Source organism: Paroedura picta, chromosome 10 (genome assembly GCF_049243985.1).
Source record: "Paroedura picta isolate Pp20150507F chromosome 10, Ppicta_v3.0, whole genome shotgun sequence".
NCBI classification, from domain to species: domain Eukaryota; kingdom Metazoa; phylum Chordata; class Lepidosauria; order Squamata; family Gekkonidae; genus Paroedura; species Paroedura picta.
This window is the reverse complement of record NC_135378.1, coordinates 67117656-67133891: the sequence shown is the minus strand read 5'-3', so window position 1 is coordinate 67133891 and position 16236 is coordinate 67117656. Positions and strand designations below refer to the sequence as shown.

The following is a 16236-nucleotide window of genomic DNA, read 5'->3' as shown; positions in this document are numbered from 1 at the left end:
GGTCCGCAGCGAGCGTAAGCTTGCGGACCGCTGGTTTTATGCACTCATATCATTATCTATACTAGGAAATAATTTCTGCATAGTAAACTGTGTGCTGAGAATAACCATAAATTGCAGGAAACCCATGTATAGTTGTGCAATTTCTTGCTGCTTCATGGCAATTACATCCACATAAGGAATCAGTGGCTGAAGTCTTCATGTTCTAGGCTTTCCCATACCCAGAGCTATATTCTGATGGGTGCACTTAATTTGCCTGTTCCCTTAGGCTCAAGAAGGTGCTGGCAGTTCATCACATCATTCTACTGTAATTTAACAAAGTGTAGAACTGACCATTATCTCCACAAATGTGTATCCTGAACATTTGAGCCAAATGACACCGTATCCAAGGAAGAATCTGGGTGACCTTCCTTGTCAATTCTTCCCCTTAATTTTTCATACAGCTGAGCTTATATCTAATGTCATAGTCAGCCCCCCACACACAAATATCAAATTAGATGTATGAAACAAACATGGGGTTGGGATATCTGTTTGCTCTCCAACTTAGTGCTCTTGATTTAGTATTTGTAGACTGCTTGTCAAGGAAAGCACAAGATAATGAACATCATATGGCTGAAAGGGATGTACAGCTAAAGATCAGATCACCCGTTTGCTTTTGTCTTGTGTTGACAGGTAGAAGAATCCTTGAAACGGCTGAAGAACCCTTTACAGTTACGTCTTCCAGTCCCAGAAATAAATGACAAGCTTTAATCTTTTATACACTTGACAGTGTTTTAGATCTGGTGAATTGCCTCCAATGTTTAGCAACTCAATATTTTGGACCAATATTGGGGAAGGGATCTTTAACATCTGGTTAAAACTGTTTCTGACAACTGGAATTTCTTTTTCACGTTACAAAGAAATTATTTCAGATTCTCCATGTATAATACATATATATATATATATGTATGTATAATTTGTTAGCACTTCAAAATAAAAATGGAACAAATAGTACTAGCTAGCATTGGATTACTAACACAATCATGACAAAACAACAGAGAAAACTCTGTGGGATTCTTTGTAAGAAGTTTATTTTACTTTGGGGCCATTTCCAAATAATATAGTTTTCAAATTGTCAATATCACTTTTGCACAGATATCAGGGCTGAGCTACAAAACATCTATTAAACAGTCAAAAGTCTACAATGCACATGTCACCATTCAGGCTGTAATTCATAAACATGCCATATTAAAAATGCCTTCACAGTAGCAAGGTATTGTGGGTGCTACTTGTTTGTACAGATGTGGTAACTTCCAACATTCAGCCAGAGAGCCAAGCCCAGGCAAGCAACATACACCTGGAGTCATGATCCTGCATGATCCAGTTACATCCCCCCCGGTTATGAACAGGATACCAGAAATTGCTCTGAGTTGTCCAACCAGCTATTGCTGGGTTAGCAACCGCTATATTCCTGCTTGCTATAGAGAGATGTAGATTTGTTGGAGTCACCTCTGTCTCCAGAGCACCATTTCATTTGGTGAATACGTTTTTTAAAAACTTGAAAAAGTACAAAATGTTTACAAAAAGGAAATTAAAAAAACTGTTATTCAGTGCAAACTAGAAGACAGGGGAAATGTGGTCATTCCAAATGCTACTAGTGATTTAACTTCCAAAATTCCCTGAGCCTGTTGTAAAGCTGATGTGTAATAAAACAATTTCATATTCAAGACTCACAGCATCATATTCAAGCCTGAGATGTTATCTGCTGGTAATCCACGGTATTTTGGATTTATTTGCAATTTAAAGTTGAAATCACATAAGTGTTTAAATTTTGAAGCACCATTTTGAATATTGAGCCCTTCTTTATTTAGCCATTTACAATATTATCTTCTAGGTTGAACATTAAAACAAAACAAAATATGTATTTTTTCTTTAAGAAAACCTTATACGCCCCAAAGAAGTCAGGATGGTATGATTCATTAAGCAAACTGAGATATGCATGCAACTTGAATATCTCAATACATGATCCGTATCACAAGACTGTGTGTAGCTCTGGATGTCCTTGATACCCACTCCCCCACTAAACTCTTTAACCAGCATATCATTCTACTTAGATTTGGGGTAAAAATACAACTTCTTTGTTAACATGGATGCAAAACAAGGGATCTGCTTTTTTCCTAAAGCATGAATATCTCTGCATACGTCCACTTTGCGATGAGACACCTTCCTGTTGACCAGCGTCAAAAGTTCTGTAAATTCAAGGGAGGACCCGTGCCTTCTTATCATGTCGCACAGATCTTGAATGTACCAGGACCCATTTACAGTCTCACGGTGAGAGTAGTACCCTAGTGCAAAAGACAGATTTCGAAGTTGTTTCTCTGAAGATGCAGCTTGGCTCTGATCCTCTGCATTCAAATCCTGCTAGCAGTATTAATGAAGTCTGGATGGTACCTAAAATTGTACTTTGTTTCCTTTGGAAAGCTGAAGATGAAGCATTGCCTGGCCTATTCTAAAACATTCACTCTGACAATGACTTAAATTGCTGGTAATGAGCATGCCTTTATTCAGCTGCGGAACATGTGCTTTATAATTGTGGTATTATTTATTCAGTATGCATCTTAAATCCTCACTCCTTCCAAGGACCTCTGGATAACTTACAAAATTCTCCCCTTCAAGTTTTATTCTCACAAACACCCCGTGGGGTAGGTTATGCTGACAGATGACAACTAGCCCAAATTCACTCAGTCCCTGAAAAAAGCACCCATGCTTCCCCACCTCCATGTGCTCTCCCCCTCTTGGGGTTCCTTGTCTCAAATTATTATTATTATTATTATTATTATATAGATTTATTTCCCGCCACTCCCACATTGGCACGTGGCAGGTTACATGTCATAAAATCCCCATAAAACCCCCAGTTAAAAACAATTCCCAACATGGTCAAAAATCCCTCCCCACCCCCCACTATTAGAGGGGGGGGATGGATACTCATACCTGGATACTTGTACCTGAAGGGGGGTGTGGATCTACCTTGCTGACCCCAGCCTCAATCATAAACCTAAATTTCAGACTGTAAGCTCCTTGGGACTGGTACTTGTCTTGTTTTGCTGTGTAAGGCATCGTGCATGTGGACTGTTCAGCGTAATTGAAAAAAAAAAAAAACCCTCCACAGTTGATTCAGCTGAATGTAAATAATCTGCCCCTCAACGACTGGGTTCTAGTGGGATCACCTTGTTAAGTATGTGCCGACAAGAACCCTACAGCACTTAAAGCACATATATGGCAGCATAAACTTTTGCAGATGCAAGACTTTTGTTTAAAGTAATGTTGTAAGGCAAGCCAATGGCTGCCACTAAACTACATAACTAGAACGGGAAATAAAGGAATAACAATATCCAAAAATTATTTTCAACAGAAGCATGGAGTCCTTAATGTGAAGTTTTCAAACAGGAGCCCCTGCTTAAGTAAATTTGGAACATAATCCTGACTCCTTGTTTCCTCTCCAGGCCATGTTTTTCTGACTCCTCTACCCATACCCTTGGGGGAAGGTTTCTTACCTTTCCCAACCCACCAAGCACAACCAATACCTACCTGCCTGCCTTCAGTCTTCTCAGGCTGTGGCAGGAGAAAACAAATTCCATGCAAAGGAGAGCCAGGAGTTTGGTTTGTAACAGGGCTCATGCCCTAGCTACAATAGAATCAGCAACAATGCACGCAAAAGCGCACACCTTTGTTGGTCTTAAAGGTGCCACTGGACTCAAATTTTGTTGTTATCCTAACTACAAATAAGCTGTGTGCTACACGCTTTACAGGGCATTCCTTTTAAGGGCTGACTCCTGCTTCCAAACAGAGTTCACAGGGATCGGCCACCGGAGTTTTAGTCATCATGAAGAAAGGCTTCAAGTCGCCATGGCAACCTGGAACTGATGTAGCCTGAACCCTATGGTGACTTTCCCCCTCACTCCCTGAATGACTCTGAGCAGAAAGGACTGATGCCAATCACAGCAAAATAATGTTTCTGGCATCCCTGTGTAAATTTTGGTCCAAATAAGCCTACAGCCACACACAAAAAAGTGGATGACAATTTTTTTCAGTCATGTTTTGCCATAAATCTTCCTTCACAGCTGTTTCATGTTGATTTGTTGACCTGTTTTTACATTTTAAAAAACCCAGTAATTTGATATTGTAATTATAGTTCACTTTCTGCAATTGTCTTACACCTGGACAAATGCTTTTTTGGAGATATGACTGGACTGCTGGAGTTACCTTTAGATACACAGCTGCCATATCTGTTTGTACATAGGTAAGGTGGTAAACATCATAAATGCTTCTTCCACACAGATGCGTCTATTTTGCAGGCATCTGCAGCTTGCCTAAACACCAGGGCCTCGTTTATATTCACAGAGGAAACATGTTCAATTATTGTTGTACCAAATAGATGAATATGCGATATAACCATTCAAAAGCTGACAGCCACTTGAATCAATTACAGCTTAGAGCCACCAATAATGTACAGGGTGGTTAACTCCTAGCAAATGGTTTCCTTAATTTGTAGATATGAGAAAACTTGTTAAAGACGTATTTTAGTTAGCAACCACTTCCGGGCACTGTAAATAGAAGACAGCAATTTACCTTCTGCCACAGAATAACACATGAGGAAGTCAGCACCAGCAGGCAAGGTATAAACAGCAGCGGCATCCACTTGAGTCTCGTTGACGTCTGGCTTGTCTGTCACACTGTCCACCGAATCCGCCGCCATGACTGGGTCATCATGCTTATCGCCACGACATGCCTAGCAACAAGGGGCAAGGAGGGAGAAGCTAAAGACCGTTCTAAAGCAGAAGCCTACCTGTCATCCCTGCTCATTGGTAAGCATTAACAGCACCATTATTAATTAATAATTAATAGCACCAGGAGCTTCTCTACTTTAAGGTTATTTTTAGAGACTTAGTGCATGCACTATATTAAGAAAACACTTCAAATAGTGCCGTGAGAGATCAGTCTAAGCCAGGGGTAGTCAAACTGCCATGGACTATAATTCTGCAAATGCTGGCAGGCGCTTATGGGAATTGTAGTCCATGAACATCTGGAGTGCCACATTTTGACTACCCCTAAAGCAACAGAAAAACTGGCTGTCCATGAGTCTGGCAAATATAACACACTTTCTCACCTGGCTAAGACCCCCAAATTAGTAATTTGTCCCTTGCAACCGCTATTTAACTCTGCATTCTTGTTGGATTATTTTTTAAAATGCCCTTTTACATCCTGGTGTACTCCTAATGGTTGGTTCAGATGATTATTTCTGACATTTCAATAAAATTCACTTAGTACTTCCTACAAGAATTCAGGATTCCATGATCTCACCTGAACTATAAATATTTTTGGCTTCCCTACTAGACTTGGGCATTTGTCTCCTCTGAACATGCTGGTCAGTGTCTGAATTTTTATTTTAGCATCGTAGGCATAAACATGGTCCTCTTCACCATGGCTCAGGAAAACGCACACGAAACAGTCCATATCTTCATGCTTGCCTATGGATACTGTGAGGTAATGAAGTTGCAGTTAACTACAATAATAAGTTACTTTCTGTTGTTGAAATATGCCATTAATCACTTCTATTGAACCCACTGTCTCATTTTCACCGTCTCCCTCAAATGTCAAGCAACTAGACAATATTCCTGGAGTCAGTTTTACTGTTCCGGCACTAAAGTTCAGAACACATTTTGTTCCAGGTATTTTCACCTGGGATTTTGTTGCAGTTATGCAAAATACTCTCTCATCAACAGCAGAAGATGGAATTAATAAAGGAGCTCAATCAGCTAGCTAATCACTGATACATGCAGTAGCTCTGACAGTATTAAGAATGCAAGCAAATGCCGTGCTTGTATTACTTCACTTTAGCAAGGCTGAACCCCAATTTAGAACTGAATTTACTCAAGCAAATACTCAAGAATACAATAACTCACCATTGTAGATGTTCTGCAACACATCTTCTGCTTTAAGATCATCAAAGCATTTCACTTCAAATCCCAGCTGAGTCAAGCTATTGGAAAAACAAAGAAGTATTTCACTCTAGTATCCTGTTTGGACTACCTGATGTGAAAATGTAACCACTTGTGTTGAAATGGATGCCAGCCTCTTTGAACTTATATCTTTAGAAATGTGTAGGCACCTATCAGCTGCCTGCCTTCTCGTGACACTGATTTTCAAAAACATCAGCAACAACAAAAGGGGGGAAATTTGGGAGGTGAAGGGAAGCAAACCATGAATAACAATCAATAAACGGTGATTAAACAGATGCAGATCATAGCACAGAAACGGCACCCTTGCTACAAATTCCAGCAGGAATAAAAATACACATATTACTATAGTACATTGCAGGAGTTGTAGCTGTTCAGCTGTGTTTTTAAACAATGTATCAGGATCCTGGTGTTTCTTGGAAGCTCACTGCAATTCCTCAATGCAAGGATTTCCTTGAAAGGCTGTTCTATCAGCTATGCGCCTATGTTTCTCTGCAATTTTCAGCCACAGAGTGGGTTACTCCAAGGTACACTTCCAAGATTATACAGGATAACAGCCTCTGCAGTACTCAAATGAGCTGTGAGAAAGGTTCCTTCAAGTCTCCAGTTCAAAACGTGAAAGCCACTCGTTTTCAAAATGTTTCTTATACATTGTCTCTCAACATAAAATAGGACAGTGATTATTCCCCTATATTACAGATAAGAAGGAAGCCAGGAAAGAAAGAAATGCTTTCCTAACACTATAGAGTTGACACATCAGCTGGGGCAAGTTTTGAACTGGGACACTTAATAGCTCCCAATATTTTCCTCTTGGGTCTAGCACAGGGGTAGTCAAACTGCGGCCCTCCAGATGTCCATGGACTACAATTCCCAGGAGCCCTTGCCAGCATTCGCCAGCGAATGCTGGCAAGGGCTCCTGGGAATTGTAGTCCATGGACATCTGGAGGGCCGCAGTTTGACTACCCCTGGTCTAGCACGTTCTTCCAAGTTACAATTCCCAGTGTTATTTTGTGTCCTTTTTCCACCAAGCCGAATTAGGTTTATTTAATCATAATTGTATAGAACAGACATCTCTTCCCCTACTCACCTGCTTTTCAGGTTCTCTCTGTCGGCAACAGTGCCACGTCTTTCAGGTAGCGTTAAATGCCAGAAAAAGCGTTCATGATTGAAGATCAAAGCAAGTCCTCTCCTCTTGTGGTTCATTTTGTACTCTGCAGTTGGATCAAAGAGGTGGGTGCTTCCCGCCCACAAAAAAGTTTTAAGTTAAAAAAATCAGTCACAAACACCCACAACCAAGGTCACTGGAACAAATCAAATAACAATATTCTAATAATTGTAATAGCTCAATATGCTCATGGGCTTTTGAAAAAGAGAGGAATTTCAAAAACTCCAAACAGGAAAAAAATAATTTCACTGTCTGTGCACAAGCCTTCAGGAGACCTGAAATACCTTTCTGATACAGCTAATGGCTGCATCAAACAAGACTGGAAAAGAATTAGGGTATTAGAACAATCTCCTTTTTTGTTCAAAACATTGTCTCACATGCCACCTAGTGGTGTTAAGATAACAATTCTGACAATCAGGACTTTTGATGCTCAGTCAAAGACAAATAGGCTTTGCCACTGCTTTGGTGCATTCTGCCAGAAGACTGTCAGAGTAAAAGAGCACAACATTAGTAAAATCTAGGTAAAGCCCATATCCTTCTAGTTGGAATATTATAGCTGTCCAAACAGAATTCTGAGAGGTTTTGATCATAGACCATGACTGGACCATGAAAGGGCAGGTGACTGAAGAGGGAAAAAAGGTCAATGCTTTACTGATAACAAAACTATATTCATTTTGAAATCGTGTCTGTCCAATTAACTGCCACCCAGAAACGTTATTGGCAGTACTAGGAACCCTCAGTAAATGTGAAAAACCAATTCCGGATGTATTTGAGAAAGTTAAATTAGATTTGTATAAAGATTACTACTTGCCTTGATTTTTTGTGTTCAAATATCTAACAGATGCAAATAGAGATAGTTCACAAAAGGGATGTTTGCTGCCTTCTCCACCTGTCTCCCTTCATCTCATCAAGCCACCTTTAAGAAGTGAGGATGTCTGGGAACGGCATGGAATGCGCAGTTAGAGGACTGCAGCAACAAGAAACTGAGGTCACAGAAGAGTTAGGATGTGAAGAAACCGCAACAAGAAGGGGGAACAGGCAGATTCCCTTTCCTGTCTTGTGCTATTTCCAAGATTTTAGTGCCCCCTCTAGAGGGGCTTAGGGGGCTATGGGGAGAAAGCATCAAACATCTCTTCCATGAGCTCACACTATTTACAAAAGGTAGGGTTGGCTTTAATCTTTGTATAAACCTAATTTAACTCAACATAGTAAATATGATGAATAAATAAACATACATATCCTTGCCACAATAAAATCAGAGTCCAGTAGCACCTTTAAGATCAACAAAGTTTTATTCAGGGCGTGAGCTTTTGAGTGCAAGCACTCTTCCCCAGACTATGATCTTCTTACATGGCAGGGAATATATGTAAGAAGATTATAGTCTGACGAAGAGCGCTTGCACTCGAAAGCTCATGCCCTGAATAAATCTTTGTTGGTCATAAAGGTGCTACTGGACTCTGATTTTATTGTGCTACTTCAGAGCAACACGGCTGCACATTTGAATATATCCTTGCCACAGTTTCTCCTAATATTTGTGAAATGCCCATCTGGGTTGCGTTGTCTGGGACAACATCCAAGTGTCCGGCCGGCACTTCCGCCCGAGCGGGCCAATCCAGATGCGCTCACCTGCCCCTGGAGCACCTGCCTCCAGAATCTACCTGCGAGCCGCTATGCTGGCCTTGCAGCCAGAGCCTGTCTGCCGGCTGAGGAGGCCGCTCCTGCCCTGCCTCCGCTGCTACTTGACGCAACCTCCTCCAACCACCGCACCTCGACTGCCTGCGCGTCCTTCGCCACGGACGCCAGCACACCTCGCGCCTCTGCCACTCATCCCACCACCCAGCACAACTGACAGGTAGACTTGTGGAGACAGGCGTTCCGAGCGCCTCGCCTTGCCACGAGATGCTCACCAAGCCTCACGCCCAGCCCCTCACTCCCCACCCAGGCACCTGCTCCTGCGCAGCCCTGCATAACCCACTGCCCCCCATTCCTGGATGCAACCGGCTTGAAAGCTAGTAGTAAATAAATATATAGTAAAATATATAGTAATGCTAATAATTAGTTACTCTGAAGTATTCCAGAGAAAAGCTGCAATGAGCCAGGACCAAGTTTGGTTTCTCTTGAAAGATCCAACAGGATTGTTGCAACAATACACATGAGCAAGCATCCTGCAGGCCTTGTTTCACTCTCCCATCATTACCTGTTCTTTTACCTTATATCAAGGGCATCCGTTTCTATGAAGTTCTGTTGTCCATCTATAATTTTAAGAGAACACAAAACATGTTTGAACTACAGCTAAAGGTGTGTTCAAATGCAGATAACAACCAGTTTCTCATGTTTTCCAAGAACATGCAGTATAAAAAGGTCAAACTTCACTCAAGATAATTAAACACATATTTGGATCATGGAGTGTAGCCAGTCTGAAATTTGGAAACGTTCCTAAAACTTCCCATGAGATATAAGATGACAGTCTACATAGCAATGTGCCAACTTTGAATATACACAAGAAAAGTTCAAGTGGCAGTGTTTTCCCCGCAATATTCTATTAAAAATAAACAGTACTGCAATTAATAACAGCAAAACACATTTTTCCTAATGCTGTTTATGGTCAAGCTGTCCTGGAAAATTGTGTGTGGGGGGAGTGATTTTTAAATCTCTGGTCTCCCTTTTAAATTCTTCAGCCAACACCAATCAATTATCTGTCTGACAGGTCACTAAGTAAATATTGTTGTCCAAAGTAGACATGCTGCAGTTTATGAGGATCAAAGCACGGTGGTAATAATTTAATGCTGGCATTAGAAACGTCACAAGTGATCTTCAGATCTTCTCTAAAGGCTTGCACAGGGAAACACCATTGCAAGAAAATAAAAAATACACACACACACCAAGACAATTTATAGAAAGAGGGAGGTTGCATTAGCTTAAGGATATGATCCCACTGTTTCTGCCCAAGTACCCCAGATTCTTTGAAGAGGAAGCTCTTGTTTTGAGAACTCTGGCTCTAGTATATATCTTGAGATATCAGTTATATACATAAACAGAAGGGTCCAAATAGCACAACGTCTCAGATTGGTTTTATTTTAAAATTTTAATTTGGGGAAATGATGTTATGATTTTTTCAGCTCATACTAAATACATCTTGGCCCAGGTTAGCTCAGTCTCATCAGATCTCAAAAGCTAAGCAGGGACAGCCTTGATTCGTATTTGAATGGGAAACCACCAAGGAATACCAGGGTTGTGACATGGAGGTAGGCAATGGCAAGCCACTTCTAAATGTCTCTTCCCTTGAAAAGCCTAGGGTCCGCTGTGAATTGAAGACTCTTTCCACCAACATATTAAATACACATTTTCTTTTGTCTGAATATGCTGCTTACTTTCCTGTTATGCCCCTGCTTAGAAGAAGAAGAGTTGGTTCTTATATGCCACTTTTCTCTACCTGAAGTAGTCTCAAAGCGGCTTACAGTCGCCTTCCCATTCCTCTCCCCACAACAGACACCCTGTGAAGTGGGTGAGGCTGAGAGAGCCCTGATATCACTGCTCGGTCAGAACAGTTTTATCAGTGCTGTGGGGAGCCCAAGGCCACCTAGCTGGCTGCATGTGGGGGTGTGCAGAATCGAACCCGGCATGCCAGATTAGAAGTCCGCACTCCTAACCACTACACCAAACTGGCTTTAAAAAGTTAGCCCTTAAGAATTTCAAAATACACACCAGGTACCTTACCTTTGAACTGTAAAGCAGGCTTGCTATCAACATCAATTTGCTCTGAAATAAAACACGGCACATTCATTGTTACAATACACATTACTGCTGTGATAAAAACTATGCAGTCTCTACAGTAAATTCTGTATTACTATATATAGCTGTGAAACACCATAGATTCTGCATGGTCAGTGTTAAATAATGAGTATGATTTTATAAAAGATAAATAATAGTAACTCTTTCCCAGCCTTTTAGAAGTAACTGTTCCTCGAAGTATAGAGATGGGCTACCTGAGTTATCGCCTATCCTGTTCCATCACAGGTCTGGATTTGTATGCCAGGTCTGCATTAAGTGAAATGTTTCCTGATGAGCTTTTTTTTTAAAAAAAGCAGTCCCTCCCCTCATTCACATTATTAATACTTCAAACCAGGGGTAGTCAAACTGTGGCCCTCCAGATGTCCATGGACTAGCAATTGCTGGCAGGGGGTCATGGGAATTGTAGTCCATGGACATCTGGAAGGCCGCAGTTTGACTATCCCTACTTCAAACGATTCCTGCCCCAAAATAAAAGATGGTATTGATAGTAGGTAAACACTGTTGCTACTCTGTCTCTCTGAGCATGTCTGTGTTTTGTGAATTCAGCTGTGGGCATGCATCTTCAGCATGTACCTCTGTATGCAAATGTTCATGGGATTTGCATCCCTGAGTTTGAAACCAGGGTTCTTATCTCCAATGGCAGCAAACCAGTGTGGAGACAGTATTGGCACCCAACAATGGTCAGGCGTTTTTTTCTGGCCAAGTGGAAAAGAACGACATATTAAATATACCCTGCGCATGATTCAGTGAGGGATCTGGAAGTACTCCATAAGAGTACATCTTGTTCCGGGCTAGCCCATAATCTGCCCAAATGTGACAGCTTTGATAACGACAAGGCACAGCACTGACAGGGGTAGTCAAACTGCGGCCCTCCAGATGTCATGGACTACAATTCCCATGAGCCCCTGCCAGCATTTGCTGGCAGGGGCTCATGGGAATTGTAGTCCATGGACCTCTGGAGGGCCGCAGTTTGACTGCCCCCCCCCTTTTAGAAAAACCTGTCCATCGATCATAGAAACCTACGCATGACGGCAACGATGTCTATTCTGCCACGGGGCATCTGCCTCCAGCCTGTGTGCCCGCAGCCAACCAAGCCAGCCGCTTCTATCCCAGGGACAGCTGTGGCGGCGACGTGCCTGCTGCGGTGGCCGGCTTCACACGAGCCAGCGCCCGCCTCGCCCGCAGGGCCCGCGGCTACAAAGCAGGAAGGCAACAAAGGCAGGACGCGGCGGCCCCGAGGAACAGCTCCAAGGCGGCGGCGCTTCCTGGGGACGCCCCCCCCCCCCGTGCTCAGGCCACCCCCACAAAGCAGCCGCGGCCGGAGGAGAAAGAGAGGGACTCTGTACTTGCTCAAGGGAGCTCTTGGCCAAGGGCTGAGGCTGGCGGCCCGACCGCCCCGACCCCCAAAATGGAAGCGGAGGGAGGGCTAGCGCAAGGCTCCCCCCAGCCTTCCTGCCTCCCGTCGCTGGGGCTCTCGCCGGTTCCCCGCGTGCTTACCGGAGGCGCGCTGCCGCGCGGGGCTCTCCATGGCCGGCGATGTGGCTCCGAGGCGTCTTGGAGGGGGGGGGGGGAGCAGTCGGGCTGCTTCTGCAGGGAGGCAAACGGCGCTCCTCCTCCGGCGGACGGAGGAAGACAAAGCGCTCGCCTCCGCCTCCTCCTGCTCTCCCTCCCCCCGTCTGCCGCGGAGGGCGGCCTTGTCGCGAGCAGAGCGGCGTCTGCGGGGCGGCGGCTGGCCGGCCGGACTCTCCCCGACTGGCGCAAGGAGCAAGAAACGCCACAAGGGTCCTTTCAGGTTGGCAGCCGCGGTGGTCTCTCTGCAGGACCCCATCAAGATCGGAGTCTAAGGGCACCTTTGAGGCCCAGGAACTAGCCGGGCTTCCTCGTCACGCTGCGTATCTGTTGTGACTGCTGCTTACTCATTTATTCTCTCCTTATATCTGTACTCCTATGATTTTTCTTCTAGCGTCCGAGGAAGCGTGCATGCACTCGAAAGCTCACGCCTTGTTGCGCTTCAGAGGAGTCCTTGTGATGTGCCTACCTATGGCGTCGCCCCCGCCCCCACGCTGTTCTATCATAGATTCCAATGGGTAGCCGTGTTGCTTTGAAGTAGCACAATAAAATCAGAGTCCAGTTAGCACCTTTAAAAACCAACAAAGATGTATTCAGGGCGTGAGCTTTCGAGTGCTTGCACTCGAAAGCTCACGCCCTGATTCATCTTTGTTGGTCTTAAAGGTGCTAACTGGACTCAGATTTTATTGTGCTGTTCTAGCATGTTAGATCACGTGGGTTTCCGCTTTAGGGCAGCGTGTCCCTCCAATAAACGCTAGGATTTGGGGGGATGCATTTCTGCTTGCATTTCTGGCGCTTTCTGACGGCAAGAGAATAACCTGCTCGCCCTCCTGCCGCGGCGCTCCTGCGGAGCCACAGGTGAGCAGGCGGAATGAACGTTCCATTCGGGTCACAATTGCATCAAGGGAGCGGCTCGCGTTCGATCGCACCGCGACACGCCTTAATCCCCCGCACGCGCACGCACGCAAACTTTTCTGCACCTCGGAAATAACGGCTTTGGCTCATTGAGCAAGCGAAGGGCAGTCTGGTTAACGAGAAGGCAAGGAGCGGCTAGCCACGCCCCGCTTCCCTTTGGGGGAGCGCCCTTAGCCACAGGGGATGCGAAAGCAGCAGCCACAAAGAGCGCCGCTCCGGGGCTTGTTGCCTTCTCTTGCTTTGTTTGCAGACTTTGAGCGATGATCTCATCGACCGGCGCACCTGGAGGAGAGACGTTATCCCTTGAGCAGGAAACGGCCTTTAAGTCCCTGGAGTGAAGCGGTCTTGAGGCCTGTAATAGTTGTGTTTTTATGTCCAGCGCTGTAATAAATTCCAAATAAATCAGTCACACCTGAACTAAGACCCGCTTGCTATATTCTCCATGAGTAAAGGTGAAGTTGACACATGGATTATTTTCTGACTTTAAAATCTTGGAAAAGTTCTGCAGACCTTCATAGAGGGTTTTTTTTCCTTTTTTTTGAGGGGAGAAAATGGATGCTTTGGGGGGGGGGGGGCTGTGGCATGGAGGTAAACCTGACTGTGTTTCATCCCCAAATCTCCAGTTTCCCAGCCCTATCCTCCCCACCCCTCATCTTCAGCCAGTGGGTCATTCCTGGGATGTTGTCCTGAAATGACTCCTTTTTCCTTCTCTTCTGACTTTGTGTCTCTGAACCTTCATTGTTTTGCATCTCTTGCATGTAACACATTTTTTAAAGATGTGTTTTCATATTTCATAGTTACAGTTGATAACCTTTATTCGAAATAATGTATGGCATTTCTTACACATGACACGGGGGGTTGCTTTCTCAAGAGAAAGAATCTAATTGCCTGAGAACAACCAAATAAATTGGTATGATTGAGATTCACATCCTGTGAAGATATTAATGTTGAAAGGATTTTTCCCCAAACTCCCCCTGAATTGCATCCAGCCTTATTTATTTATTTAGAAATTTTATGTACCCCCACTTCAGAGACCAGCTTGAGGCAAGCAAAAAACCACAGCAAACATTTAAAAAAATACAAGGCATAATACCGCCCTCAGGCTAAAGGCAGAGCATTAAAGGAGCTTTACAGTGTGAAACACCTCAATTACAAACCAGGAAAAGTAGGAGTTAATTATTTGTAATATATGTTAAACATTTATTGAGTAATATATGACCACATATGGCCAATAATATAGCCAATGATGGGCCTGGAGGGGGTGGGAAGGGAGGGGACCACACAGCTGTGCTTCCCAACCATATTCTCCAAGATCGATTGCATCACTTCTAAGGTTTCTCTAAGCTTGAAGAATGTTCCAGGCGTTTTTCGGAGGTAAAAAAAAACTTAAGAAAGGTTTCATTGGGAAGAACTTGGGAGCAGTCAGAGGGTAAAAAAAACAGTAGCAACTTCTGATTAAAAGCCAGATTCCCTCTAAGACAGTTTACGCACTGGAGGTTTCATGCCGGGCTGCATGAAATTAAAGGCCTTCTCATGAAATGTTTAGAGGAAGTGCAGTTTACTCTCTTTCTGTTGCCTTCGGTTTCCATCTCTGCAATTGCCCTTGCCGAACTTTGGACCCAGAGCAGGAGCAATGCATGTGAACTGCTAGCTTTGAGTCACATTGCCTGGAATTTTTGGTGACAGGTCAGAGCATGACTCAGATTTGTTGCTTAGTGTTTCTGCCTTCACTGTGGTTGTGTGTCTGAATTGCTGGATTCTTTAAAATTTCACTGCTGAATACATCATGAAGACCTTCTTTCTAAAATGTATCTGGTGGCAGATACATTTTAGAAAGAAGGTCTTCATGATGTATTCAGCAGTGAAATTTTAAAGAAAAAAGTCTGGTTTGCCCAATTGCTCTGCCCTGGGCAGCTGAGCCTGCAAGGAAAAAGACTTTGTACTACTTTGACTGAAATGCCCACTAGCAGTAGGCTAGTCTTTGGAAATCATTAGAGCAACCATGGATTCCTCACAAACTCAGGGGGAGGGGACTCTCAAGGAGAGGCTGAAAAAAACAAGCAAATCTTAAAATACAGAATATACAGTGTAGTTTTATATAAAAGGCCCTCAGAGGCAGTTTATAAGAAGAGTTGGTTCTTATATGCCACTTTACCTGAAGGAGTCTCAAAGTGGCTTACAATCGCCTTCCCTTTCCTCTCCCCGCAACAGACGCCCTGTGAGGTAGGTGAGGCTGAGAGAGCCCTGATTACTGCTCAGTCAGAGTGCTGTGGTGAGTCCAAGGTTACCCAGCTGGCTGCGTGTGGGGGATGCGGAATCAAACACGGCTCGCCAGATTAGAAGTCGGCACTCCTAACCACTATACCAAGCTGGCTCTCATGGTTTCAGGAATTTAAGCAATAATTTTCAAATGGCATTCCACTGAAACCTGGCATCCTACAGTTTCCTTCTTTATGACTGGCCTATCTGGCTGTTTCCTTGAGTCGGGAAAGTTTTCATCATATTAAATTGCACGTTCTACTGAAGCCTTATGTTCAATACGAACATGTTATGAAGCAGATTTAGTTACACACCTCTGCAATAATCCTACTACCTGTATGTGTGTACACAGCTGGAAAAGGCTGTGACTTTCTATTGCAGCTGATATATTTTGTTATCTCCACTGGAGATCCAAAGTAAACATCATTTTTCCATTTCTATTTTAACCTCACAAAAATCCTATGTTAGGTCAAAGGTCACCCATTGAGCTTCCTTTGCAGAGTGGGGATTCGAAACCTACATCTCCCAGATCCTAGACGTAAC

The 16236-nt window shown here is 43.7% G+C and overlaps 2 protein-coding genes across 3 annotated transcripts in view; one reads left to right on the top strand and one right to left on the bottom strand.

Annotated features, from left to right (window-relative positions):
* MCUB (mitochondrial calcium uniporter dominant negative subunit beta) overlaps nucleotides 1-990 on the top strand; it is a 65868-nt gene extending 64878 nt beyond the window's left edge. Inside the window, exon 8 of the mRNA XM_077300631.1 lies at nucleotides 670-990. Coding sequence (XP_077156746.1) covers nucleotides 670-747 — 78 coding nt within the window. The 3' untranslated portion in view covers nucleotides 748-990. The remainder of the gene's footprint in view (nucleotides 1-669) is intronic.
* A 60-nt stretch (nucleotides 991-1050) lies between these two features.
* Nucleotides 1051-12952, bottom strand: CASP6 (caspase 6). Of its 2 annotated transcripts, XM_077300628.1 has the most exons (8): nucleotides 12448-12952; nucleotides 10876-10917; nucleotides 9368-9410; nucleotides 7081-7230; nucleotides 5940-6016; nucleotides 5338-5513; nucleotides 4606-4765; nucleotides 1051-2321 (listed from the first exon to the last, which is right to left on the bottom strand). In XM_077300628.1, exons 1-8 carry the CDS (start codon nucleotides 12776-12778, stop codon nucleotides 2083-2085), a joined length of 1218 nt encoding a protein of 405 aa, XP_077156743.1. In that variant the 5' UTR covers nucleotides 12779-12952; the 3' UTR covers nucleotides 1051-2082. The 2 variants fall into 2 exon arrangements, with proteins under 2 accessions (XP_077156743.1, XP_077156744.1); XM_077300629.1 differs by lacking the exon at nucleotides 12448-12952 and having other exon boundaries at nucleotides 9356-9410; nucleotides 10876-10898.
* Nucleotides 12953-16236: the final 3284 nt, after the last annotated feature.

Excerpts from the sequence above, each read along its gene's own strand:
- CASP6 (XM_077300628.1), bottom strand. The coding sequence starts at position 12,778 with ATGGGGTCCTGCAGAGAGACCACCGCGGCTGCCAACCTGAAAGGACCC. Across the intron at positions 7,231-9,367 it reads ACGGATGCCCTTGATATAAG|CACCCACCTCTTTGATCCAA; the intron begins GTAAAAGAACAG and ends GTGGGCGGGAAG. Across the intron at positions 2,322-4,605 it reads GTGTTATTCTGTGGCAGAAG|GGTACTACTCTCACCGTGAG; the intron begins GTAAATTGCTGT and ends CTTTTGCACTAG.